The following is a 26,983-nucleotide window of genomic DNA, read 5'->3' as shown; positions in this document are numbered from 1 at the left end:
TGAGTGGGTTACTCCTAAACATTCTGGATAGATTTTTTAAATGTTCCCTTTCTTGAACTAGATGTTACTGGATTGGCCTTGTGGCTATTTTCCATTTAAGTATGAATCAATTTTGAGGACATTTATGATTTTTTCCAAGTGCTTCTAAAGTATGCGTTTTGCTTATGAACTTTAACTGGGAGCAGACAAGAATATACCCAAGCAGACAAAAATATTGATACACACTGTACACACTATGCTGAACTGTAATGAACATGAAGAATATTCATAGATACACATATACAAAATAAGTGAATGGATTTATTTAAAAAAGTACATCAGGGACCACAGGTATTAACTAAACAAGAAAATCCACTGATTTGATGAAGTTGATTTAATTGCCCAAGAAGGGGAGAAGGCCTCTTATTTGCCAAATAAACATAAGCTTTTGCAATACATAATCAGGATTGAGAACTCTCCTGTAAAATATTGGATAGTCCTAGTGTTTAAGGGGAGTGGGAACTCATGTCTTGGAAGTCCCATAACCCACACCAAAGGAGCAACCTGCAATGTCAGCCAACCCGCAGCGGAGGAGCAACCAATACAACTCCATCCCCTCTGACAAACAGCATTGGAATATTCCTCTTGGTAGACTGTGGAGGGAAAAAGCAGCAAGTTTTAGGCTACATTCAAGAATACAAAAACACTACAAAAATAGTTCTGTTTAAAGTGCCATGAATTTGTACATTCTGAAATCAATTTAAATTTATTTGTACAACGAATGAATACTAGATATATTAGTCTTTCATCCAATGCGGTATAAGATAATTAAGTTCAAAACAAAACAATGATCTGATTAGCAAAGAGTAAGGTAACATTTAAATTTATGCACCCTTGCACTTCTAATGTTTGAAACATTAAGCATTTAAAAAATATTAGAAATTCTTACCTTATAAATTTCTTCATAAGTTTCTTCATCAATTTCTATTGTTGTCACAGTCTCTTCAACATCACCCAAAATCATATTTAAATGCTGGTCATATGCCTTTGAAAGTGAAATAAGTTTATAAATATTGTTCTGATAGCATCATCTATGTGGCACAAATATATACAGTAATTTGCTTCCACTTTTTTCCAATTTGGATAAAAATGGAAATGCTCAACCTAACCGATTATCATGCATACTCCGGAGGAGCTGAGGGAGTTGAAAAGGGCTAAGAGACGTCTAGAGCGCCGGTGAAGGAAAACTTGGGACGAATCAGACCGAACACGGGTTAGAGCTGCTGTTAAGGCCTACCTAGTGGGGGTAAGGGCGGCGAAACATCAGCATTTCTCGTGCTTATTGCATCTTCAGAGTGTCACCCTGCAGCCCTGTTTAGGGTCACCCGGGCCCTCCTGGGAAAAGGGGGGGCGGAGGACCACTTGCAGGGTCGTGCAGAGGAATTTGCTGAACACCTGATGGATAAAATCTCTCAGATCCGTTCTCAGTTGGAAGCCAAGCGTGGAGTAGGTCCAGTGGAGTTGCCCGGGGAGCGTTCTTGCCCAGTTATCTGGGAATGGTTTGATCCTGTTGCCCCTGAGGAAGTGGACAGCATCCTCGGGGCTGTCAGTGCGACCACCTGTGGCTTAGATCCTTGTCCCTCCTGGTTAAAGCTACCAAGGAGGTGACTTTAGGGTGGGTTCTGGCAGTAGTTAATTCATCCTTGCAAGAGGGGGTGTTTCCGAAGCCTTTTAAAGAGGCTTTGGTCCGCCCACTCCTCAAGAAACCATTGCTAGACCCCACCCTCCTGGACAATTTTCATCCAGTCTCCCACCTTCCCTTTTTAGGAAAGGTGGTAGAAAAGGTGGTCGCGCGGCAGCTTCTGAGAATACTGGAGGAAACGGATTATCTGGACCCCTATCAGTCAGGATTCAGGCCTGGTTATGGGACAGAAACAGCATTGGTCACACTTTTAGATGATCTCTGGCGAGAGCGGGATGGGGGTAGTGCATCCATCCTTGCTCTTCTTGACCTCTCGGCGGCTTTCGATACCATCGACCATGGTATCCTTTTGGGTCGGCTGCAGGAGTTGGGGCTGGGTGGCACAATGTTGCGCTGGTTCAGCTCCTTTCTCCAAGGCCGAACCCAATTGGTGTTGATAGGGAGCGAGAGGTCTGGCCCCCGGCCCCTACTTTGTGTGGTGCCACAGGGGTCAGTACTTTCACCGCTCCTATTTAATATCTACATGAAACTGCTGGGTGAGATCATCCGGCACCATGGGGTGAGGTATCATCAGTATGCGGATGATACCCAAATATATATCTCCATCCCAGGTGCCTTAAGTGATGCTGTGACTGCCCTCTCGCGGTGCCTGGAGGCTGTGGGGGCCTGGATGGGGGACAACAGGCTTCAGCTGAACCATGGTAAGACGGAGTGGCTGTGGATACGGGGAGCCTCAGGATCTAGGAGTTTGTCATCTTTGGTTCTTGACGGGGTTGCACTGCCCCAGACAGACCCGGTGCGTAATCTGGGGGTTCTCCTGGACTCACGACTCCTGCTCAAAGAGCAGGTGGCAGTCGTGGCTAGGAGGGCCTTTGCACGACTTCGTGTTGTGCGACAGTTACGCCCCTTCCTGGATCAGGAGGGCCTCCGCACAGTCACTCATGCCCTGGTCACCTCCGGGTTGGACTACTGTAATGCGCTCTACATGGGGCTACCCTTGAAGAGTATCCAGAAGCTACAGCTGGTACATAATGCAGGGCACAGACAGTTCTTAATGCCCCTAGGAGGGCACGTATAACACCCCTATTGCGTGAGCTGCATTGGTTGCCAGTTTGTTTCCGGGTCCAATTCAAGGTGTTGGTCATCACCTTTAAAGCCCTTCATGGCATGGGACCAGGTTATCTGAGGAACCGCCTCGCCCCGGTCATCTCAGCCCGCCCCACTCGGTCCAGCAGAAGGGGCAGATTGCAGACCCCACCCGGCAAGGAATTTCGATTGGTGGGGTCTAGGCAGAGAGCCTTTTCTGCTGTAGCGCCCGCCCTATGGAACATCTTGCCGCCTGAGGTGCGGTGTGCCCCCTCCCTCATGGCCTTCAGGAAAGAGATCAAATCCTGGCTCTGCCAGAAGGCTTGGGGGCCAGAGGGGGGCCCGCACCTATGGAGATGGCTGGTGGGGTGAGGGGTTGTCCCCCCCCCAGCATCTTACAGGTTTTTTAGGGCCAAATTATAAGAGGTTTTTAGGCCATTTTTATATATGTTTTTAACTATTTATAGATTATGTCTATGGCTGGAGAGTCCTGTGTTTTTTATTATTATTGTGAGCCGCCCAGAGTCACCCATTGGGGGAGACAGGCGGCATACAAAATAAATAAATAAATAAAAAAAAATAAAAAATTCAACCATTCTGGAAGATGGTTTATTATAGAATGAAACAAAAGTTAAATGTTGAATTTCCTGCCAACTATTTTTCTGTTGAACATTACCAAACCTTAGACCCCTAAATCTATACTAAGGTAACTCTTATATGATAACAGCTGTCAGGACTCTTTGTGCCTTTTATTGGAAATCGCACAATTCCATCAAAAGAAATGGCAAACTAAGTTGTGGGGGTAGGTATCTAAGTCAAACATAATTTCATATTTGAAAAACAAGTTTGGCACAGAATTTTAATTCAACTTGGAAACCATTTATGGATTATAATTCTACATAAGGACATGTATTGCATCCAAAGTTTGTGTTGCTCTTAACATAAGGATTTAATATAATGGCTTCTGTTTGAATTGTTAAATAAGAATATAATTCTTATATTTGACAGATACTTTTGTTAATAGGTCATTCTGACTTATGACTAATTATACTGGACTTCATTTTAATAATGGTTCTGAAATCTTAAGTTAATACAAGAAACTTTTATATGCAGTACTTATCGAATGATACCTCAACATTTTAATTTTCACAATCTGTAAAACGCTTTTCTATTTTCTTTTTCTTTTTCTAATTTTTTATACTATATTTCCTCTTGGTAGCATTTTTCAATATATACTGAAATAAATATTTGTGCACACAACACACACAGCCATCCAAACTTTAATGAAAAGCTCAAAAGCAGGGCACTAAGTGAACAGCATCCTTCTGTTCACACACTGGACAGTTCTGAACAATATTCACTGACTAGTTGCTATTATGATAACTCAATGAATAGGAAATCTAATTTACAGATTAAATAATAAATTTAATAAATTTAATTTATTATTCTGCATTCACAAAGATGGCTCTTGCTATTTGGGGTGGGGGAGAGGCAGTCCAACCTAACAAGCAGAGATGAGACCATGCAAAAATGTACTTTTATGTATGTGCTAAAGCTCATCCACTCTTTTATGCATACATAAAATATACAAAAAACACTTCAAAAATTATCCTCCAAACAAAACTATGTGCCAAAAATGTGGATATGCAAAATTACACATAATGAAGTTGCAGATAAAGAGGGTGATCTCTAATACTTTGCAAAAGGTTTCTCTAGTTATGCAGTCTAGATAAAGGGAATATTCTTTCAGCTCTTTCTCCACAACACTGAAATAATACTGAGGTCCAACATTTGAGTCCCCAAAGTATTCCTCCATCCCAAGTATAATGCTACTACTTTTTTAACAGAAACTTTAACCTTTGAATAAACATCAACCATTATATCTTGCTTTTAAAACCAGCTGAAGTAGTTCAGTTTTCTTTTTTAAAAAATAAAGCATTATTTACTACTGATGCAATTGCCTGAGAAAAGCATAAAATGCCAGTTTATTCAATGAAAAACTGTGATTAATTTGTTTTTGGCATAGCATGATACATGAATACAGATCACTAATAAACCATAATTTGAAACCCTAATTGTTTTGCTAACTAATTGCAGCTGTGGTGTAAAGCGGTAGCTTTAAAAATGGAGTTTCAAGGTTTGCATATGTTTTTTAACTTACTGCTAGTTTGTGCTTATACCAAAACTTCAACCAATCCAGAGATACAACAGAAAAACAGAAAGGAAAGTAGAAATCAGGAATAGGCTAAACAAGCCATCATTACTTTGATCAACTGACTGGATTTTTGCTTGTATGACAAACCATGGTTAATAACTTAACACTAATTTTTCTCCATAATCACCTACTACTAAATGAGCATTGTTTCTAATTTGTTTTACTCTCTTAAAAAAAAAAGTAATTTTTAAAGCAGAACTACAAAAATGCAGAAAAACAGGTGACCTAAGCTGGTAGATGCATTTCACCCTTTCACAACCACTTGCAAATGGCCTCTGGTTATACCTATGCTTGGAGTGTGGTTCTCAATAGGCCACATAAAGCCTGTTGCAGCTCTTGAGCTGAAGGAAATTGTATAACTATGCTTTAAAATTTCACACACACCCATGTAATTCTACTTACATGTAATCTGCCTCGAAGTTCTCGGTCATTCCTCATTTTCACATAAATCCGTTCATCAAGACTAAGCCTGATGAGATCCAAAGGTTCTTCTACAGTGTTGGTGGTTTGTTGCTATAAAATATATATATATATATATAAACATTTATAGTGATAGACATATTTTTAGCAAAGAAACCTGAGTTATAAATAGTAAATGTTGGCTACTAGCAATTATTCCCCCCAAAGTAATCTGATAATTACTAATGCCTACTGAAATCAAATGAGAGGCAATTCAGTTATAGTTTCTAACATTATCTAAGATTCTGTGATTTTTCATCAGCTTTCAGAGAGGTAAAGGCTCACTTGTGATGATTGGACCAACAGGAAAATTTAAGTAAAATCAGAGAAAATTTACACTGCTTCTCCTCTCAACCTAGCAGGTGAGTCTTTGAAGCCTACATTGATTTTACTTGTTTTATTCATATTTGCTTTTTCTTTAAGCTCTTAAAAAAGACCATCCCTCCTTTTTTTAAACAGAAGACTGGATGTGCATTTCACTAGAAAAACCCAGTCAATCTTATCGAGTGCTATAATAATGTTTGCATTTTGCTGACACAGTTTGAGCCAAGGTGCTTCAAATAAAGCCATTACACAAGTTTAAATTTTACTTTAACTATTACACCAGCCAATCCCAAACAGAAAGACTATACAGTCATATGTTATTTTTCTGTTTTATAGTCCTAGTTTATAACAACTACTTTTCCAATATTGAAAAAAGGTTGCTAACTGCAATATCTAAAAGTAATAACATCATTAAAAAGTTATGTATAAAGGATGTGCCCACACAATTGAGACTTTATAAAATATAGCCTAAGCTTTCTTATACACATCATTTCTACATCTATAGCAACTTGTCAGTCTCAACAAATACAGATTAATTAGAACATATTCTTTAACAAACATATTCTAGAACAAAAGGGATACAGCAGCCAGAGCTCACACAAATATGTGCACTCAGATCACAGCATCGCACTAGTGGTGCCCACTATGGAAAAGGTGTCAGTGTGGTTTAATCCAGGCACAGCCCAAGTTTTAAAGGACTGATAAAGTAATGGAAAATGTATTGGTTTAAGACAGTGTTTCTCAATTTTTTTTTCCTTCAGGACCTCTTCCCAAATTTATGGAGGACCCCAAAATAGCTTTTGCTTGTATAGGTTATATTTATTGATATTTAGCATATTAAAAAACTAAAACTGATGCATTCACTGCCACTTCTCACAATTGTTCGATGGGATTTTAATATTGTGTTATTTTTCAACATAGGCTGGCAAATAATTTTGATTTTGTAGACCCCTGACAGGGTCTTGGTGATCCCCACACTTTAACACTGGTTTAAGGCATTTGATCAGAAACCATGAAATAGCATTTCATCCACTGCAAAACTGTAGTATTATTATTGTATTGTGTCTGTGTCTGTTGAGGAAGGGACAAGGCTTGGAAAACGAAGCCAAAAAAAGCAGCTTAAAGCAAGAGTCACGTATCTGAAATGGGCGGTCATATAAATCGATTGAATAAATAAACCCCGAGAGGCAGGTTGCCGAATAAAACATCAACGCCCACGCAGAAGTCGTTGCCGGGACTTTGCGAAACTCAAAGGAGATGCCAGAGGTAGAGACTGAAGCTCCAGCTAGCCATCACCCAGGCTTGCCACACTTTCCACCGCAAAGGATCAAATCCCTGGAAGATTCAGCAGCCGACAGCCACCCGACCCGGCGCTTCACCCACCTGATCCACCTCGTCCGCCATTATTCAAAGGCAGCCCCCCCTCCTTCTCGCGAGATTTTATAGCAAGCGCGACACGGCTACAGCCCGCCTAGCCGAGTATATAGAGCTGCGACTTGAGATGCTCCTGTAGCGTCCAGCTTCCGGGTTAGTTTGCTAAACGCCGCTCTTCTGCCTTTACAGTACTGTAGTTTCTCGTTTCTCAACCTGGGCAACTTTAAGATGTGTGGATTTCAATTCCCAGAATTCCCCAGCCGGACTCTTAAAACTGCCCGGGTTGAGAAACCCTGCACTAGACTAATAGGCTGAGTTAACACATACAACGAAGCTAGAAATCAAGCCATCTCTACTGAGGCTTAGCCTATCTCGGGCTGTTCTTTGAGGCATCTCCCCTTTGAACCGATTCAAAACCGTCCGTGTGAATGAATATTCAAGGATCGGGCGTTAAGCGTTAGCGAACCGCTTTGCAGCGTGACGCTTCGTCTCGGAAGCTTCGAGGGAGCCGGGAAATAAGCTACGGGCGCTTCCTGCGGGGCAAGGGAGAGATGCGAGGCGCAGTCGCCTCGCTCCGGGGTACTCCAGCGATTCACAAGTACAGGCAGCCGCCGGCACGGAAGGGACGTCAGGGAGGCGGCGCCGGCAGAAAGCTCTGCCTCGCTTGTCTCCTGCGAGGAGCGGGGTAACGGAGGGGGCGGCACGGCCACCCCGCCGCCCTGCGCGGGGCCCGAGAGAGGCGCTTCACTCTTCCTTGGCGTCCTCGGGAGGCCGTCCGGCGCCGGCCTCCCGAGTGGCTGCTCTCCTTTGTGGCCTCGCCGCGCCTCGTGGTGGGTGATCGGGCTGCCTTCTTTCGCGGAAAGGCGGCCGGGATGGTCGGGAAGCGTAAAGGGGCAGCGCAGGTGCCGCGGTCCAGCAAGAAAGTCAAGGGACAGCGTCCAGCCGCCGCCGCCGCCGCCTCCTCCTGCCCGGGTCGGAGAACTTGTGAGCAGCTAGACGGTAAAGACACCCGGACCTCGAGCAGGGAGTAGGTTGAGCGTCGGGGTGGTGGGCAGCGTGGAAAGTTATTCCAGGGTGGAAAAGGAAGGAGTAGCTGTAATCAAAGCGGCTTTTTTTCTCAATCCTTGCAGATTGGCGCCTCTTTCGCCTCATGGAATGGCTCCTTTGCCCTTCTTGCGCGACGCGAAGTTGGCCGCTTTGCCGCTTCGGGCGGATTTCTGTTATGCAACGCTCGCGTGCACATGTTAAGAAAAAGTTGCCCACTACTCTTGCTCAGCCTCTTAACTTTTCCTTTAAAATGAGTGCTGCTTAATCTTCCAGCTTAAAACACCTTTCTGGGGTATGTGTAATAAATAATGACACCAAAGGGTAATACTGTACAGAATAAAGTTGTGAATGAAATATGAGTTGTGTAATGCCACGTGACAGTGCACACTTTGAACGTTCCTGTGTCGGGTTACTGCTGATGTTACATAAAGTTCTAAGTTCTTAGTCGCAATAATATATGCTTAAGATTACTAATGTTTCATAGGAAGAGAGGACCTTTTCTCTCTCTCTTTTCTGAAGAGTGAAAGCCGGGGCTGATTTAAGTTCTTTATTCTTCTATCAGAAAAATGAAAGTGTATGGGGTACTGCTTTCTGCTTATTATGTTATCGAGTTATTATGTCCTTATTTTTGTTAATGCATCATGGATGTTCATTAATCTTTGCTGAGAATCAGAAATGATTTTGTCATTAATAGAAAGTTTTAGGGTTCATTTATTGCTTGCAGTATCATGTGCTGTAAGCTAAGAATAAGAGAGATTATTGGGTCAATAGTAAAACACTGATTTATTTGAATTGATTAAAAAAAATCTGCTTCTCTACACACTTAAGTAGAAGCATCCTGTTAATTTACAAATCCTTGCAGTTTAATTTTGAATAGAATAATTGGAAGCTAAGTGGGTTTTCTTTCTTAGCAAGTTGCTTAAAAGTCTGTGGGCTATTTTTCCTCAGTGACATTTGTAATTTTCTCTATTTTTGATACAGATGATTTTGAAGATGAAAAACCTGAGAAGACAAATAGGCTCAAAGTTTCATCTGGAAAAAAGAAAAAAAAAGTCCCTCAGCCACTTCGTAAAAATTCCAGCCAAAAAGGACCAAAACGCAAAGTGAAGGAGGAAACGAATAGAGGTATTGAAAGTCAAGAGTCCTTTCCAAAAGCAGGAAAATGCAGGTGAGCAGCTTCAAAGCTTTTATAGACGTTTTTGAAATACAAATATAAATTCTTAGAATTGAAAGAGGCCATTAAGGCTATCTAGTGGACACCTCTGCTTAGTGCGTGAATCCAGAATAAAGCATCTCTGACAGATGACTGTTTAGCCTCTGCTTGAATACAGAAAAGAGGAGACCACCGCCTCCTGTTGTTAAACTGCTTTGGTGTTGTTGTTGTTTTCCTAAAATGTAATGAGAATCCATTTTTTTCTGTAATTGCAGACCATTATTTGGTGGTTCTAATTTCTGGAAAGATAGAAAGTAGTACTGTACTTGATGTTCTGAAGAGGTATGACACCTCTTCAGATACTTGGAAAGTGTCATTACATCCCCTCTCAGTTGCCTTTTCTCAAGGCTAAATGTACTTAGTCCCCTCAGTCACTCTTCATAAGGCTTAGTTTCTTATCACCTGATCGTCCTTCTTTAATCCTGTGCCAATTTTTCTAAAAACTAAAATAGTCTCTTAAAATGTACCCAGAACTGCACAGAGTACTCCAAAACAGGATCTGCCCAGTGCAAAATATATTGGAACTTTTATTTCTGAAAGTTTAAACTGCAGTTTTTCTTTTTTTCACACTTATTGTTATCAAAGCAGATATCTCCTAATCTTAATGCCTGTGAATTAGGCTTATTTTTCTTAAGTGTAGAATGCTGCATTTGTAGCCATTAAATTTCATGCGGTTTTCTTCCCACTTTTTCACCTATCAGGATTCTTTAGAAGTTTGCTTATGTCTCCTTGAAGCATTAGCTATCCCACCCAATTATTGTATCATCTACAAATCTTCCCTTCATATTGCCATCCACACCATTTCTAAAACAAATGAAATGTAGTAGGCCTGGAACTGAACCCTGTGGTATTCATTTATATCTTCTTATGTAATCTACTTTTATACAATTTAGCACAAAGTGGCTGAAGGATCTGGTATGATGTTGGTTTTGTGTCTCAGTTTATTCTTAGTCTGGTCTTCTGTAACCATGTATAACTTTTATACTGATATGAAGTTGGAATGCTTTCAGAAATATTTTATCCTCAACTTTCATAAATTAGAGCCTCCTAAGATTTGTGCCAGTGCTTGTATTTATGAAATACAAATTTTTCCCTTCCCTTTGTTGCGTGGGAGCCTTTTAATTAATTTATAAGACTTATATGGTCACCTATCTTATACAATAATCCAAGGTGGCTCACAACAAAATAAAACTACACCATAAAAGGATTTTATACCCTTCCTGCCATGGCACCATGATAACCCATACTCACTGGCTCATTCCCATGCTGGCCCAATACTTGGGAAAGAGCCAGGTATTCATGGCCTTTCAGAAGGCTAAAAGAATGGGATGCCTCCTTTTTCTTGAGTGGGTGCTAGTTCCTCTGATGTTTGTATTTAGTGTAAATTAGTCTGCTAAATTCTGCTAAGTTCTGGTTCTGGAGGTAGATGACAACAGCAAAGACAGAGTTATGGTGGAAATATAGAATGTAAGAAGCATAAACATGGATAAGCCCAACACTGAAAAATGAATCATTGACATCTTAGGCATCAGCAAATTGAAATGGAATTGGACACTTTCAGTCAGAACATCATACTACTCAAGACATGAAAAACAAAGAAGAATGCCCTGCTTTCATAGGAAGGATATAGCCAAGACAGTACCTGGGTGCAATGCAGTCAATGACCAAATAATATGTATTAGACTTTGTAAACAACCTTTTAATATTACAGTTCCCCAAGCTTCAGCAGGTGATGCATTAGAAAAGGAGATTGATGACTTTTATGGTCAAGTTCAATCTAAAATTGATAGAACATGCAAGCAAGATGTTCTATCAGTTGTTTCTGTTTGGAATCTGGAATGCCAAAACTGGAAACAGTAAGGAGGAAAACATAGTTGGACCCCATGGTTTAGGAAGCAGAAATGAAGCAGGATAACAGTTTATCAACATCTGTCAATCCAGTGATTTCTTCATTACTAATACAGTTTTTAAACAACTGAAGCACCTCATATATGCATGGACATCACTAGATGGAGTACGTAGAAATCAAATTGACCGTATTATTGGCACAAGGAGGGGGAAGAGCCCAGTGATAATAGCAAATATTTGCATTGTTCTTCCCACCCCTCTGCCACCCTAAGAATGGAGTGGGGATTGTGCAACTGTCCTGTAGATGGAACAGCATATAGAGTAAAATGATGACATTGTATGGAACCCAGCACTGGCCACATTCAAACATCACACTAAACCCCCAGACATGAATTAACTTCAGTCCTTTTTCCACTGTGCAGTAGCTATATGGAACTTAGGGGCTTTTATTTTCTGCTTTTGGTTACACATAGTTTGTTTTGTTGTCTGAGGTAATAACCAGTGATTAATATTATTGCCAGCGTGAATCATATCGGGAAGAAAAGCCGAGTATGTGAGGGAAAAAAATCACAATATATTTCTTTTTGAATTCAATAGCGGTTTGCAGAGCACTCCTTTAAAGAAAGAGACGGATGCAAAAAAAGCAATTATTACAAAGAGAGAAGAAGATGAGGATGAGGAAAGTGAGGAAGAATGGGAAGATGTGGAAGGTAATGCATTCTTCATTTTCTGCTACATAAGTCATTTTGCTTCATTTTCTGATGGCTATTTTGGCTTCTCGTGTTTTGTGCTTATGTTCATACTAAAGTCATCCAAAGGTTATCACAGATCTATTGAACGTTGTGTTTGTTTTATGCATGTCTGAGCCTGATTGACTAAAAGCTTCTTCTGAGACATTGCAGGGAAGATCACAGCCTTAAGTAAATTACAGAGAACTACAATGAGTTTTCAGTTGTGAGTAAGATGAAGAAGCCACCCCTGGTCCTCCAGAAGCTGATTGGCTGAAACTTTCATTTAGCATGTCATCCAAATCTTTCACAAAGATCATCCTTAGATGATGTAGTGAAAACATAGCAGTGTTTTAAACAATAATTTTAAATCAAATTTATTTATTTGTTAGACTTACACCCACCTTTTGTTCAGGAACTCAAGGTAGTGTGCATAGTGATCCCACCACCCATTTTTTCCTCATAACAACCGCTTTGTGATTTGTTTCCACTAGTTGTAGTTTATCTGAGCTAAGATGGTACAATAAGCTATGATTAATTAAAAATAAAGACAGAAGCTTGTAAAAAGGGGAAGAAGAATGAAAAATGTGTAGCAGGTTCATTCTGATGCTGAACTATTCTTTAGTATAATTATGAAACTCCCCTCCCTTAGAAATCTTTCCCCTAGAAATAAGCAAAGGGTGAACCCATATTTTATCTGTAACATTTCAGTAAGCAGGATTTTTATGCTGAACAAAGATTGCTTAATAAAAAAATTCCTCATTTAATGATGATCCCTTATGAGCTGGGCATAGCTGTTGGGTTGGTGTTAGAACAGAATGAAAGATCGCATTAGATTTCCAATGTAACATGGGTCCTGTGCCTTAACAGACATTTATAGATGTCTTTCCCGATTGATGCCCTACAGTTAGGTTGGAATTATGACTTCCTAAAATCCAAACCAGCATGGTCAGTAGTCTCCATAGGGCACCCAGTTGGGGAAGAATGACTCATAAAAGAATGCAGTATTTGCCTGATTGGTAGGCAAAACATATGTTATACTGATACACATTGTTTAGCCTGTTGCGAAAACACGTGACTCAGAAATACTCATAAACTCTCATATCTGATGCCTTCATATGTCTTTTTAATTTTCTGACATTCGAAACCAAATAAACTCATATTGGAAGCAGCCCTGAACTGGAACTGTTCAGTTCTTCTTTGAAACACACCGGTTGAATTTAGACTTTTGTTTCCAGAACTCTGTGAGCCTGAGGCAGAGATGCTGAAAGAAGTTATGGCACCAAAGCTGCCCAACAAAACTGTTGAGATAGAAATTGAAACACCTGAACAAGCAAATAAAAGAGAGAGAAGGTAGGCAGACTTCCATGTGGAGTGGACGCCTGCTGGAGTTGGGCAGCCAATAAATTTAAATAAAATAATAATAATAATAATAATAATAATAATAATATTATTATTTGGGAGTCTTCACAGCTGACTTGGCCTTTGGCTTTCCTACATTAGAGGGAAAGATCTCATATCAAAGATTTTCTGAGTTTTTGCTATGAACTCTCACTTTTTCCAGTATGGTCCCCAAGTTTTGTAAATGCCCTTTGCTATGTATATTTATTAAGTTTATGTGTTACTTGCTTTTAGGATTAAGGAAAAGCAGTTCTGCTTGCTTAGTGTTTTGGTGACCTTTGCTGACATTTTGTTTGTGCTGTCCTTATCTTTGGCTACTAGATCCATTTCTTGTTATATTTTGCTTTGCATTATTTTAATTGACTCCCATGATATTAGGAAGCAAGTAACAATATACATATTGCCAAATAAAAGAAAGAAATTCACATATCTGGTAGTCATATATAATGTATAGCTTCTGGCAGATTGTAATGTAAAGCAGTCCTTGTGGTTTCCAGTTTTAAATGATTGCACAAAACCTAGATTAAGGGTGGGGACTGTAACTTTTAAGAGAGTGATGGGAAATGGAGAGCTGCTTTATGCATTTAATCAGAGCTGATATTTTTTGTTTTTCCTGGGAAGGGGCTCTTTTGGAGTTTATTGATTTGGGATTTCACTATTTTCATATATTTCTTACCTGAAGTGGATAGGATCCCCAGCAACCATTTTTGAAAGAGCCTTCAGGGACAACAAAATGGGACATGCTTATTTAGAAAGAGAGATCCTAAAGTCATTATAGCATAGAACTCATCATGAGTTTGGAATCTTGCAGAGAGAAACAGCAAGCTGAGTTTGAGACATATCTCCGTCGAATGATGAAACGCTTCAACAAAGAAGTCCGCGAAGATACACATAAGGTTTGATCTTCAGTGTTAAGGTGTCAGAAAATAGGGAGACTTCTAGGGGCAAAGCACAGCTTTCTGAAGTATTACATCTTTTATAAGTAATTTACCCTGGCAATTAAAATAATTGAATTTGAAGGTATTTTAAAGTTAGGATCATCTAATAACCCCCTGTTCAATGCAGGACTTAGAATGCAGTATACCATTAATATATTCTTGATCAGTAACTATCCAGTATCTACATAATCAGATTTCTGAAAGGAAAGCTCATTGCTGTAAAAACAATCTGTTTCACAGTTGAGCAATTGGAGGAACATAACAGACATCCAGGTATGTTAGTGATTTCCAAAAACTAATGTATTCTTACTGGAACAAAATGCATCCTAAATTTTTGGGAGAAGTTTAAAAAAATGTTCCTGTATACAGTATTTTAAATTAGCACTTAATAAACATAACTCAAGGGATTAATTTCTCTTTAAGAATAGAGCTGGATTTCATTTGAGAAACCTGTTTATTGCTGCTTCTTTGCCCAGAGTGGCATATAAGCTGTACATGCAAATTTAAAACCACATTTTAGAATTCAACCACCGCATGCATCTTAAAAATAAACTGAGCAGTCAAAACAGTAGCAGATGTAGATACAACCACAAAAAGGAACCAACTGGCAAACTGGCACTCAGCTAAAGATCAACTCAGTGGCAGTAGAAACATACAGGACTTGAGGCAGAGAATATTAACTTCCTGTAGCTTCTCACAAGAGATTATTACATTGTTAGGACAATGCAGGAAAAGCGTCAGTGCATACTTTAACCTTGCAGACTTTACAGATGGAAAATGTATGAGCTGAGGGCTATATTACTATCACTAGAATTTTATGAATTTATTTGATTGCTAATCCAGGGAGAGAAGAGAAATAAGGCTATTCCATCCCCTCGGTTGAAAGCAGAGTATTCACTCCAGTTGGTCATGATAAAAACTATAACTACAAATGCCTTCCTGGATTTGCATTTTTCTTCCTTCCTCCCTGTCCCTCTTTTTTTTTTTGTCTTGGAAAGTAGGGATGTATGCAGCTTGAGACCTCAGAGCCACTATCAGCTCCACAAAGCCTTGGCCCTCAGAGCTCCTTCAAATGCTACCACCCAATTTTAATCTTTAATATAATGGAGATGAGAAAAAAGTATTAACTGCATGAGGAATAATCACATTAATTTTGGTTAATTCATTTAAAATTAATTATATACAAAATTGAGGTGCACGTTTACAGTTTGCCCTGGCCCTGCCTATTTTTTGAAGTTTAGCCCTGGCACACCATTGAAAGTCCAAATGCAGGTCTTGTTCCACAAAATGATTATGTATGCCTGGACTAAAAAATGGGTAAAATACTTTTTAATAGGAATTAACCAATACAGTTACATGGATGATTGGGATGCTTAAAATTTATGTCTCTTATGGCTTCTCTGTCTCCTGTCAGCCAATGAGAAAGACACTGGGGTGCTGTGGGGGAGCAGGGCTGAGTAGACAAGTCCAACTGAATGGATCTGGCCCATGTTGGGCCTGTCCCCTAAAATGTAAAGAGCGCTTCAGTGCCTGTGATGTACCCTGTGGCTGCTTGCTTCCTTAGGATCTATCTCCTTTTCCCAACAGGTTCACTTATTGTGCCTGTTAGCCAACGGTTTCCACAGGAACAGGATCTGCCTCCAGCCAGACCTTCAAGCTATTGGTCTTTCTATCATTCCCATTCGTTTCACCAAAGAACCTGTAGGTCGCATCAACCGTCTGTTTCTGTCAAATCTTGTAAATTGGTAAGGTCTTTTCTTTTCCGTTTCTTTTTTTTTTTAATTGAATTTAATGTCCAACAGTGGAAAGTCTGGCTTTCGTGACTATGATTTCTCCAGGAATAAGGGTCTTATCTCCTTTTTAGTTAAAAGCGAGATAGCTTCCCTATCCCCTATTCCAGCTCCTGTGGTGGAGATAAGTGACTGGGCAAATAAATAAATTGTGGTTCTGTTGTTGTTTTTAAAATAAAGGTTTACTGCAACTTTCACTGTCAACAATGAGCTCTCCAACAATGAAGATTGGCAGGTTACTCTAGAGAGGCGTTTTGCTGTCTATGCTGCACGAGATGAGGCGGAACTGGTGCATGTAAGTGACAGAAGGCTTTGCCAGGCGTGCTGGAACCCTGCTATTTTGTAATCATGGTAAGGATAATGTGAGGGAGATAGAGACTAGAAGCTTGTATTTTTCATATACAGACAGAAAGATACACACATAGAGACTCCTATACACATCTCTCTCCTTTGGCCATGTATGTCATCGCTGGAAATTCTGTCTTTATGCTGAGCATAGCATACAAGCAATTTTTCAGAAATTATATATGTGTGTGCATGAGTGTATGTGTACACAGACACAGACATGTGGCAATGTTGCCATTCATGGCACCTGGGGAGAAGATTAAGGCTCCAATATGCCATAATTGTAAGGGAGAAAGTCTGCTTTATACATTTGTTTGGTTTCAAAACATTCACAGCAGTTATTCTGTGAGGGTAAACAGTGTTAACACTGAATGGGGGAAGGAAAGGTACAAAAGACAGATTCCAAACTTTTTTTTCCTTTCCTAATAGATATTTTTACTTATTCTTCGAGCGTTGCACCTACTATGCCGACTTGTATTGTCTTTACAACCCATTACCCTGAAAGAGCCATCTGGGAAGGTGAGTATGGCAAAATTGTTGCTATGTGTGCTTTTCCAGGAGAAGGTGCTCTCTGAACACACTGAGACTTACTTCTTAGTAAACCTCTCCTGTGTCTGTGTTTAATATCTTCGTTTATGCTTGTGTGTGTGCTTTGGTTTGCTTTCCTTAATTTCTTCAAGTCTTTATTAATTCCTTATTCCTCCTGAAATAAATTCAATGACTGCTCATCCAAATAAATAAATTTAAGATTTTTTAAAAAATTGAGATAACTACAGTTCATGGAGTAGGCCAGATTACCTATGGCTTGTATGTAAGTGGGATAGGATTGTACTTGCCGTCACTTCTTCAGAATGGTAAATATTGTAATATATAACTCCTTGGGTTGTATTTATCCTGCTATCTTCTGTAGCTCTTGCTTCAGTATCTGCAGAATGTAGAATTTGGGGTTGAGAAATGATATGGCAGTAGTTTATGCGTGGGAAGTAAATAGGGTAAGCCATACCCTATAAAGAGATGCAGCTAGAGATCTTGTAGATGGGATGTGCACAGGCAAAGTTGTTGTCTGAGTAATAGAACTAGTTTTTATAGATAATGTGTAGTTTTTAAAGGGAAGCAGTCTACTTGCAACAATAAATGTGTTTCTAGTCCTTATGGTTAAGGGAGAGAAAGGACTGAAATGTGACCCAGATGTGCAGTCCCTCATCATCATAAAGGCCACAAAAGATGAGTGGTGGTGGTGGTGGTGGAACTTAGTTACACAGAACTCCCTGTGTCGCTGAGACAAACAGCACAATCCACAGATCCAGCATCTCCACTGATGCACTGTAATTCATGCTGGGCTTCAAGTGGTGAACAGCCAATATATCTAACTGCTAAGAGCAGATCATTTTCTAAAGTCAAAAACCTGAAATTTAACTCAGTGGAGCTGTCCATATTTTTTTGTTCTGCTTTTGCCTCTCAAAATCTATAGCTCTCCTGCTTATTTGTTTCAGGGAAAGACCTCCAAGAGAGGCTCCATTTTGGTAGCTTCTGGGACATTGCCTGATTCTGCCAAAAGCTCTGTGGTTGCATCAAGAAAACGCACAGGAGCAGACACTCCCAAGAAGCCAAACCTCTCTAGGGCCAAAAGGCTAAGAAAGCAATCTCCAGTACAGAGGGATGTTCAGAAAGATACAAAATCTGAGAATGATAAGAGGAGCTTGAGGGCAAAAGAGGGGCTGGGGAGGCCTAAAAATGACCGACAACGGCAAGTGGCCTCAAAAGTGTCATATAAAGAAGAGAGTGGAAACAGTGAGGATAATGATTCTGAATTCTGTCCTTCGGAGGAAAATGATGACAGTAGCATATCTGATGAAGATTTTGAAATTCCCAGAAAAAAACTGAAGTCACCACTAGGAACCCCTAAAACAAAAGTAGCTGTTAAAAAGAGGCAACAACCAGTGTCTTCTGGGTCAAAAAGATCCAAGAACTCAGAAATAGTTGGTGGTTTGGTAGAGAAAACAGTAAGTCCATGTTCTTCAAACCTATCCAGGAAGAAAAACAAAATAATTTCTAGTGATGATGATGAAGAAGAAGAGCAGAAGTCAGTTATATTGAGAGGCACAGACCAGTGGGTAGAGGTTTTTCTTGAACGAGAAGACCGGTGGGTATGTGTGGACTGTGTTCGTGGCAGTGTTGGACAGCCTCTGCTATGCTTCAAGTATGCCTCAAAGCCAGTGTGCTACATCATTGGCATTGACGACAATGGATATGTAAAGGATGTAACACAAAGATATGATCCAGCATGGATGACGTCAACAAGGAAATGTCGTGTGGATGCCCAGTGGTGGGAAGATACCTTGGCACCATATAAAAGTTATTTTGTTGAACGAGAGGAAAAAGAAGAAAGAGAGGTAAATAAAATGGAACTGGAAGACATTTTTCCAGTAGCCAAAATTACATCCAGGACTCAATTTTTCCTTTACCCCGTTCTGATAGATATAATTCTCTGGGTTGCAAAAATGTGGAGCTCTCTCCTTTTACCTTGATCTGTTTTGCTACTTCTTTCGTCCAAGTCTTCAGCTAATCTGTTCCTGTTGGTCTACCCACTAACTCAGATGTGGTTTTATTCAGTTTCCCTTCAAGTCAGTTGTTGGCCAAATGACAGCAGAGCTTGTGGACTGACCTCTTTAAATGGCCCTCAGTATGGCTGGCTATTTAGCCCTTATAGCCGTTAAGAGGCAAATGCCTACACGTTCTCAGGTTTCAAGGACATCCCATTGATGAAAATGAGAAGTGTTTAGACCTCAGAATTTGAGTGAGCAATACTCTTTAGCTTGTATTTGTTTGTTTGTTTGTTTTTCAGTTGGATGCCACCTGACATGTATGTTCTATCCTCAGCACAACTCTAATGGATTGATACTTACATTCAACATTGTAATACATTTGATTAATTTATTAAATGTATACCCCACCTTTCTGCTTATATAAGCACAATGGCAGCTGAAAGTAACTAGAATAAAAATACGAAGTATAAAAGATGACATTAGAATAAGTACCATTAAATCAATTAACAGTTAAAAGTTTGGGGAAAGAGATTGTTTTTTTACATTTTTCTAAATCCTGGAAAGTGGGGTCCAAATGCACATCTTTAGGGAGAGCAGTCCATAGCCTGGAGCCACATAGAAGAAGGTTTCCTGTGTATCCATAATTGGGCAAGTTCATAGCAGAGAGATCCAGTTTGGTCTAGAGGTTAAGGCATCAGGCTAGAAAGCAGGAGACGTTATGTTCTAGGCCCACCTTAGGCATGATAGCCAGCTGGGTGACCTTGGGACACTCACCTTTCCTCAGCCCAACTCAACTCACAGGATTGTTGGGGGGGGAAATAGGAGGAGGAAGGAGTATTACATATGTTTGCTGCCTTGAGTTATTTATAAAAATAAGAAAGGTGGGATAAAAAATCTAAACAAAAAACTCCTTACTTTCTGGCAAAATCCACACAGTGAAAATAAGCAAAATTGAGATCACTTCTGGGAAGAGCAGGGATAGCAGTGATGGTTAGATAATGTCTAGAATGGTTATTTAAATCCAAAGCTTTGCACTAAGGCAGGGTGAACATACCAGGCCTCAATATTGTATTTTATCGCATCTTCCAAAAGCTGAAGAATATATTTGTAAGTGATTTCCTCTATAGTCTACTGCTAATAACATGATTCCCAGTTTCTAGCTAAACTTCAAGATCAGCCTTTGCCAAGATCCATCAGTGAATACAAGAATCACCCGCTTTATGCCTTGAAGAGGCATCTCCTTAAGTATGAGGCCATTTATCCTGAGACAGCTTCTATTCTAGGATATTGCCGAGGGGAGGCCGTGTATTCCAGGTGAGACATTTCTCAGGTGCACATGCTGTGAAGCATGGCTTCATTGGGTACCCTAGTCTGGCATCATCTCTTACTGTCCCACCAGCAATACCTTACTACTACTTATTTTGAACATTTAGACAAGGATCCATGTTTGCAGTCCTCACAATGAATGTTACTCATCCTCTTATCGGGGTACGGAGAGTTGCCTTATCTAACTTGGCATGGGTGATTGTCCTCAAACTTGATTAAACTTCAAAGTGTGCAATGCAGCACAGAGAACATTTCCATCCACCCAATTTCATTGAGAAAGTGAGGCTTGAGCTGACTGTTTGGAGACCGAGTGGGCCTTGGCTGTCCATCACTAGAAACTGTAGCTTGTTCCTACAGATTACATAGGAAGGATGAATCTGGTGTTTGTGGGTGGGAACCCAACATCCCCTTCATCCTTTGGTCTTTCCCTCCTAAAATGAATCCCATTTTTTCCCCCTCCACTTCTGTAGGAAGGTTTGGGCTGGACACGGGCAGGTGGGGCTACTCAGAGCATGTACATGAAACCTGTTTTTCTGCTTGACCTCCCAAAATCTGGTGCCAGAAAAGTCTACCTGTGCTGATTTTTTTCCAGGCTTTCACATCCCTACATTAAACAATGTGGGACTTTCTTACAACTAAGCATTCAGAGGAATGAGCTGAAGGTCAGCCAGCCTCTGTTTGATCCTACATTCACCCTCTTCCAACCCTCTTCTTTTCCAGTCAGTATAGATTTAGAATACTAAATGTCAAAAAGGCACTGGTAAATATATTCACTATAAATGCATTCTATAACCTACCTGCACTTTCATATGAAGTAGAATAATAATCAGGATTTTTTTTTTACTAAAACTACATCAGAAGGATAGTGTTTGTTTTAAAAAAACTAAAACAAATATTCAAAGTACATCCACATTATTATGGGGGGGCAAGGAGGTTAAAGGATAGGAATTTAGTTTCCTCCATAGTACAAATAGCATACTTGTAACAAATTCTTAAAAATGAAATCTATGTATATTGAATTTGTTCTAATATGGTACATCTTTAAAATGCTGGATCTTGTGTTACAAACATTATCTGTATGAGATTGTATTATTCACCAAGAATGGTGTTTGGGTAATTTCAGAGACTGTATCCATACGCTGCACTCCAAGGACACTTGGTTGAAGCAAGCTCGGGTGGTGAGGATTGGAGAAGTGCCTTATAAGGTAGAGTGATAACAACAATATTTGGGGGGTAATGTTGAAATTTGTGGCAGGGAATATGTATGTATGAAACTTTTGAAGCTCAAGAATTTTAAAAAATGCTCATTATTTTGCCAGAAGTCAAACTGATGAGGATATTCCCTCCTACCACCTTTAATTCCCCAGGATATCCCTTGACACCCTAATTAACCTTTTCTGGTTAAATGAATACCCTTCCAAAGTACTGGGCAATAGCTGTGCGCCAGTTATTTTCTAAGAGAGTTGTGGGGTGATATATGGGCCCCCCAGACATTCTTGGAAATAATAGGAAGCAGCATGTCAGCTTTAGGGCATATCAGCTTTTTTTTTTTTTGCTTAATTTTTTAATTAAAAAGTATTTCTTTAAAAATAAAGCTAGGTGGAACAGGGTGACTGCAGTACCCAAGAGAGGGGTTTACAGACATATTGGAACTGACAGATACCTAACCTGATTTAATGGACTTTTATTGCCAAATACTGTGATGAAGATTTTGGAAGAGTAGGTGCTTCTTACTCCAAAGGAGATGGGCAAGCTCCTGGTGCACAGCTAACTCTTACATGTTCTCCATGAGGAAGAGACTGTGATGAGCAGGAGTTGAGAGCGTGAGTTTGAGAGTTAGAGCAAGAAGAAGGAATAGATGACACTCTGAACTCTGTCGTGAACTCTGTTGTGTTTGTACAGATGGTTATAGGTTATTCCAACCAAGCAAGAAAAGCACGAATGGCAGAACCTGCAAATCGGGACAAAAAAGATTTGCCATTATTTGGTCTCTGGCAGACCGAGGAATACCAGCCACCTCTGGCTGTTGATGGAAGGGTAAGCTGGCAATTAAGCAAAACGGGTAGGTATTTATACACTCCAATCTCCCGCAGGGTTTATCCCAATGTAAGTTGTACCAGGTGCCTTAAAATGTGGACTTTAATATGGCAGCATTTTTTTTTCTTTGACACTGAAAATGAAGTGTCAAAGATATTCACACTTGCCCCAGATCTCCTGCTGTTTATCTTTTTAACTGAGTGCTTCCTTCTCACCAAGAACCAGTAGCTGCTTAAAAGAATATCCATAATGTCTTTTTTTCCTCCATTCCACTTCACTTTCAGGTTCCTCGGAATGAATTTGGGAATGTCTATCTCTTCCAACCCAGCATGTTACCCATTGGCTGTGTGCAGCTAAAGCTTCCTAACCTTCATAGAGTGGCCCGTAAACTGGACATTGACTGTGTTCCAGCTGTTACAGGATTTGATTTTCATGGTGGTTACTCTCACCCTGTGTAAGTCATAGACTTGTGATCTGGCTTTACTGGGAAACACAGCTGTCCTCTGTCCTACCGCAGGGTCTTTGGATTTATTTAGCATACGTGGCTAGTCACAGTATTGCAGGAAAGCAGAATTACCAGTTTAGTTTTCATCATGCCATGTCTGAAACAGAGTAGGAGCTCAGCACTTGCTCCCCTTCTTTCCATCCACTTTCACAAAAGTGGATTAACTTAGTTCCTCTTCCTTGCTTGTTTAATATTTTTATATCCATGAGTGATGCTGAAGCAATGAACACTCCTTCCTAGAAGAAAGTAGTGCAAATTCTTATCTACTCATTTATGAATACATTTACATCCCATCTTTCTCTTCGCGAGTTCCTGGGTACTTTCCATCTAGTTCTCCAAATGCCATTGAAAGTACTGATATTTAATCTGTTGGAGGGATGGGGAATTTATGGCCATCCAGGTGTTGAAATGTAAGTCTCAGCACCTCTCTCTCTTGCCCATCCAAGGATGAATTGGAATTGGAGTTCAGCAACATTTGGAAGGCCAAAGGTTGTTGCCCAGTCCTAAACACATCTAAACACAAGTCCCTGGGTTGCATTTTGTCCCTGTTCAGTGCATAAATGACAACTTGGACCCTTTTCACAGCACGGAAGGGTATATAATCTGTGAAGAGTACAAAGAAGTGCTTGTTGCAGCCTGGGAGAATGAAGAATCAGAAAGGGAAAAGAGGGAAAAAGAGGTAAGAATTACTTTGAAGATGGGGTCGAAGTCTTTATTAGGAGGAGGGGAGAGGGGTGAACTGCTAGCAGTCAGCAGCATTAACCAAGCTAAGTGGATGGTTAATTTAATTACAGAACTAGCAGATTGTCAATGCTTTTGCAGCTTCTGATAGCATTTCCTAATCTTTCTCTAGCCTGGTGCCCTCCAAATACATAAGGATTGCAGTGATTTGGAACTAAGGGAGTTCTCCCAACACAACTGGAGGGCATAATAAATTTATAATGTATTTATCATTTATCATTTCAACTTGTCCTCAGTGATTCAATCTCTGCAACATTTCTCTTTTTACCATGCACGTGTAGAATTCCCCCCTTCCCCATTAAGGATCAAAAGATTGAACTCCCATGAGGTTTTGGCCCTATTTAATTATTTAGTTTTTGAGATGTGGATCCAATTTTGGGATCCCATAGATGCTATTTGAGGCTGTCACAGATGCTGTAGTGACTAGGGGTGCTACTTTGCCAACCACAGACTTAATGAGGGTGCGCCCTTTGGTTTTCATTCTGGGTGAACTTTAAAAACAGAAGCGGGAGAAGAGAGTGCTGGGAAATTGGAAACTGCTGGCGAAGGGACTTCTGATCAAAGAGAGGCTAGAGAAGCGCTATTCTACCAAGGTAACAAAACATTGGTAATGTATGGATCACAAATCTGAAGTTATTCAAGGCTGTCTGGATATTGGAGTTCGTGTTCAGATTGGCAAAAGAGCAAAATGTTGTGTGTATAGATCTTTTTTAATTGGAGATATAATCTGAAGTAAACTACTTTTCAAGAAATCAACAAGTACTTTAAATGTAACTTCCAATATAGAAAGAGTACTTTTTTCTCACTCTTGAAATGACAAGGGCATTATTTCTTGCTGCATAAATATTAAATGGACTATTTTGCTCACTTATAGTTATCTGGAAGAACAGGATAACTGAATTTACTGGGGCTTACTTTAGAGTACACTTAAATAGGATTGTAATATGACCTGACAGTGGTTTAAATCAAAAACTTGAGAAACCATAAATTGTGTCAACAATATAAATGTTAATGGAACTACATTATGGTAATGTTAAGTGGCTTTTCGGGGTGAAGTATGTGTTATTTGTTGAAAGAAGTATGGTCATCCATTTCAGAAAGTGGGTTCTTTGGGGCTAAAATAATAGAAAAATGTCTTCTCTTTTGCTGTAGCATTTCATGTGAAGTATCTCAATAATGTTTGCTTTGCATTCTGATGGTTCTTGCAGTTGCAGTAGAATTGTTGAAATCTGCAAATATAAATTCTGTAATATGGCTTTGTACAGCCAGTTGTCCATTACTAGTTTTGTTGCAATGCCCTCTGTTAAAGGGGGAGTTCTTCCACCGCATCAGTGGAATATTTAAACTTTCTCTTCTAGAATGAGACAAGAGTCATGGTGGAAAAGGGGTCTGGATTCTCATCCGATGATGAAGAAGGACCAAACTCAGAGACACCTGCTGGAGATATGGCTGTTTCTTGGCCCCAAAATCGGCAAGCTGAGGAACAGAGTGAGAGAGGAAAAAGACTCAAAAAGAGCAAGAGAGAAAAGAAAGGAGAAGCAAAACATTTGTTCCCATTTGAGAAGTTGTGACATGGAGTTTTGGGGCCGGTTTGGATTCTTTGGATTCATGTCTTAGCGTGAACAAGCAAGCACTTTACGTTGCTCCAATGTACGTTCACACTGAATTTTTCCTGCCAGTAGGAGCAACTAAACAGTCAAGAAACCTCCAGCCAGTTTTTCTCATATTGCATTCCTAGACATACGCAGGGCTTGTGTTTGAAGCAAGAAAAATGTTCTGGACCCATTGCTGGCATGCTTGCCATACCTGTCAGTGGCACCTTAAAGAAGCTGTACTAGAATCATGATAGGCACAGCTTTTTTAAGGTGCTGCTGGTAGGTACAGCAAACACATCCATGTTGGAGCAAAGTACCTTTCAGTGTCAGATCTCAACACCTGCAAATGGATTCCTTTTCTTGGAAACTTTGCATCATTAATAAGCTAGACTCATGAGCTTCAGGGAAGTCTTATGAAAGGAACACGTATGTGTACTCACACACATGCTGCAATAGAAAGGTTGGGCTCAAGTTGTATTTTTTTCCCCCCTATATATATATAAAACTTCTAATGGGAATAAATGAAAGTTGTAGACATTTCCTATACATTCCTTCATCTTTAGAAAAGAAACCAGTGTGAAGTATTGGTTCACATTGCTAGTACTATAAATGAGTATAGGACATTTGAGGAGTAGATATATAGTTTCTAGCTGAGCTGGATTTATTCCTTTCTCCTTTTCCTCTTCTGTCCTCACAGGAAACTCTCATGAGTCTTAGCATTTTGTGTATTGATCATGGGACAGATCCCAATTTTAGACATTGCGAATGATGCAGTCTGAGTGGGACTTATTAGAAAAATGGCTTACGGTCTGCCACCACATGTTCAAACATAACTCAATTGCCTAGTGTGCTATTTTGAATGTTTTACCAATGTACACTTTTTTGTGCAAAAGAAATGTTAAGTATAGCAGCTGTCTTACTCAAAGCTATTTTAGAAGTGCATTGGCTGGTTTAGATTTTGGCATGAGAAACTCCATCCATTTGACCTGACCAGAGCTAGTTGGGCACTTTGCATTTGTTCAGAGAAAAAAAATTCTTTTATACTGAACCCTGGGCAAAAAATAAAAACTTGAATTCTGAACACCAGTCTTTTTCTTTTCCTAAGACTGCCATTTGCACATTTAGACACTGAACACTTATTTGATTCACACATCACACGAGCAATTTAGATGATCTTCTCTTGGAAAAGGAGTATACTATACTAGCCTTCCACAGTCTCCCTACAAGCCAAAGACTCCCTGAAATAACATGATTTTAAAGACCTTTCAGAATATGTGGATGGTCAGGCCAGGAGCATGTTCCACAACGTGGAGGCTACTATTGACAAGACCTGCCTTGGGGCCCTGTACTGCCTTTACCTTATGTGCAGAGGGAATCTTGACAGGCCCGCTCAGTGTCTGAATTATGCTTGGTCAGGTTGTCCGAGCCCAAGGCCTTGCTGTTAGGGCTTTTTATGTAATAATCAGCACCTTTAGCTTTTTCTGGAGAAACACCAGATGTGCAATGGCAATATATTGACTTTATTTCAAGCTGTTTTTTTTTTCCAGTAAATGCTAACAACTTACAGAATGAAACCTCAAATACAAGAAGAGGGACTTCTAAAATAAAGCTTTATTCTTTTAATTGCTGAAAGAATATTTTAAAAATCTCAATGTTTTAGTGTGTTTTTTCCTCTCAGAACTTCCTTCTTGTCACCTTAAAAGCATTTTGACAGTCCCATGGAGTTGTGAAATTTGCTCTGGATAAATTTCCAGTATATTCTGAGTCAAGCTATGAGGTAGCAC

The 26,983-nt window shown here is 39.9% G+C and overlaps 2 protein-coding genes across 2 annotated transcripts; one reads left to right on the top strand and one right to left on the bottom strand.

The window, feature by feature from the left end:
• Nucleotides 1-282: 282 nt before the first annotated feature.
• Nucleotides 283-7,241, bottom strand: LSM3 (LSM3 homolog, U6 small nuclear RNA and mRNA degradation associated). The gene is made up of 4 exons (XM_007429640.4): nt 7,149-7,241; nt 5,385-5,495; nt 929-1,024; nt 283-632 (listed from the first exon to the last, which is right to left on the bottom strand). The coding sequence occupies exons 1-4, from the start codon at nt 7,167-7,169 to the stop codon at nt 552-554; spliced, it is 309 nt and encodes a 102-aa protein (XP_007429702.1). The 5' UTR covers nt 7,170-7,241; the 3' UTR covers nt 283-551.
• Nucleotides 7,242-7,474: 233 nt separating this feature from the next.
• Nucleotides 7,475-26,847, top strand: XPC (XPC complex subunit, DNA damage recognition and repair factor). Its single transcript, XM_088134277.1, has 16 exons — nt 7,475-8,138; nt 9,168-9,354; nt 11,845-11,957; nt 13,214-13,328; nt 14,188-14,272; nt 15,902-16,059; nt 16,285-16,399; nt 16,879-16,968; nt 17,943-18,842; nt 20,149-20,309; nt 21,445-21,526; nt 22,224-22,358; nt 22,643-22,812; nt 23,449-23,542; nt 24,108-24,197; nt 24,963-26,847. Exons 1-16 carry the CDS (start codon nt 8,012-8,014, stop codon nt 25,173-25,175), a joined length of 2,835 nt encoding a protein of 944 aa, XP_087990403.1. The 5' UTR covers nt 7,475-8,011; the 3' UTR covers nt 25,176-26,847.
• Nucleotides 26,848-26,983: the final 136 nt, after the last annotated feature.

Source organism: Python bivittatus, unplaced genomic scaffold (genome assembly GCF_059951505.1).
Source record: "Python bivittatus isolate LINGU-HERP-01145 unplaced genomic scaffold, Pbiv_v1 ctg000080_np1212, whole genome shotgun sequence".
NCBI classification, from domain to species: domain Eukaryota; kingdom Metazoa; phylum Chordata; class Lepidosauria; order Squamata; family Pythonidae; genus Python; species Python bivittatus.
This window is presented reverse-complemented; position numbering and strand designations above follow the sequence as displayed.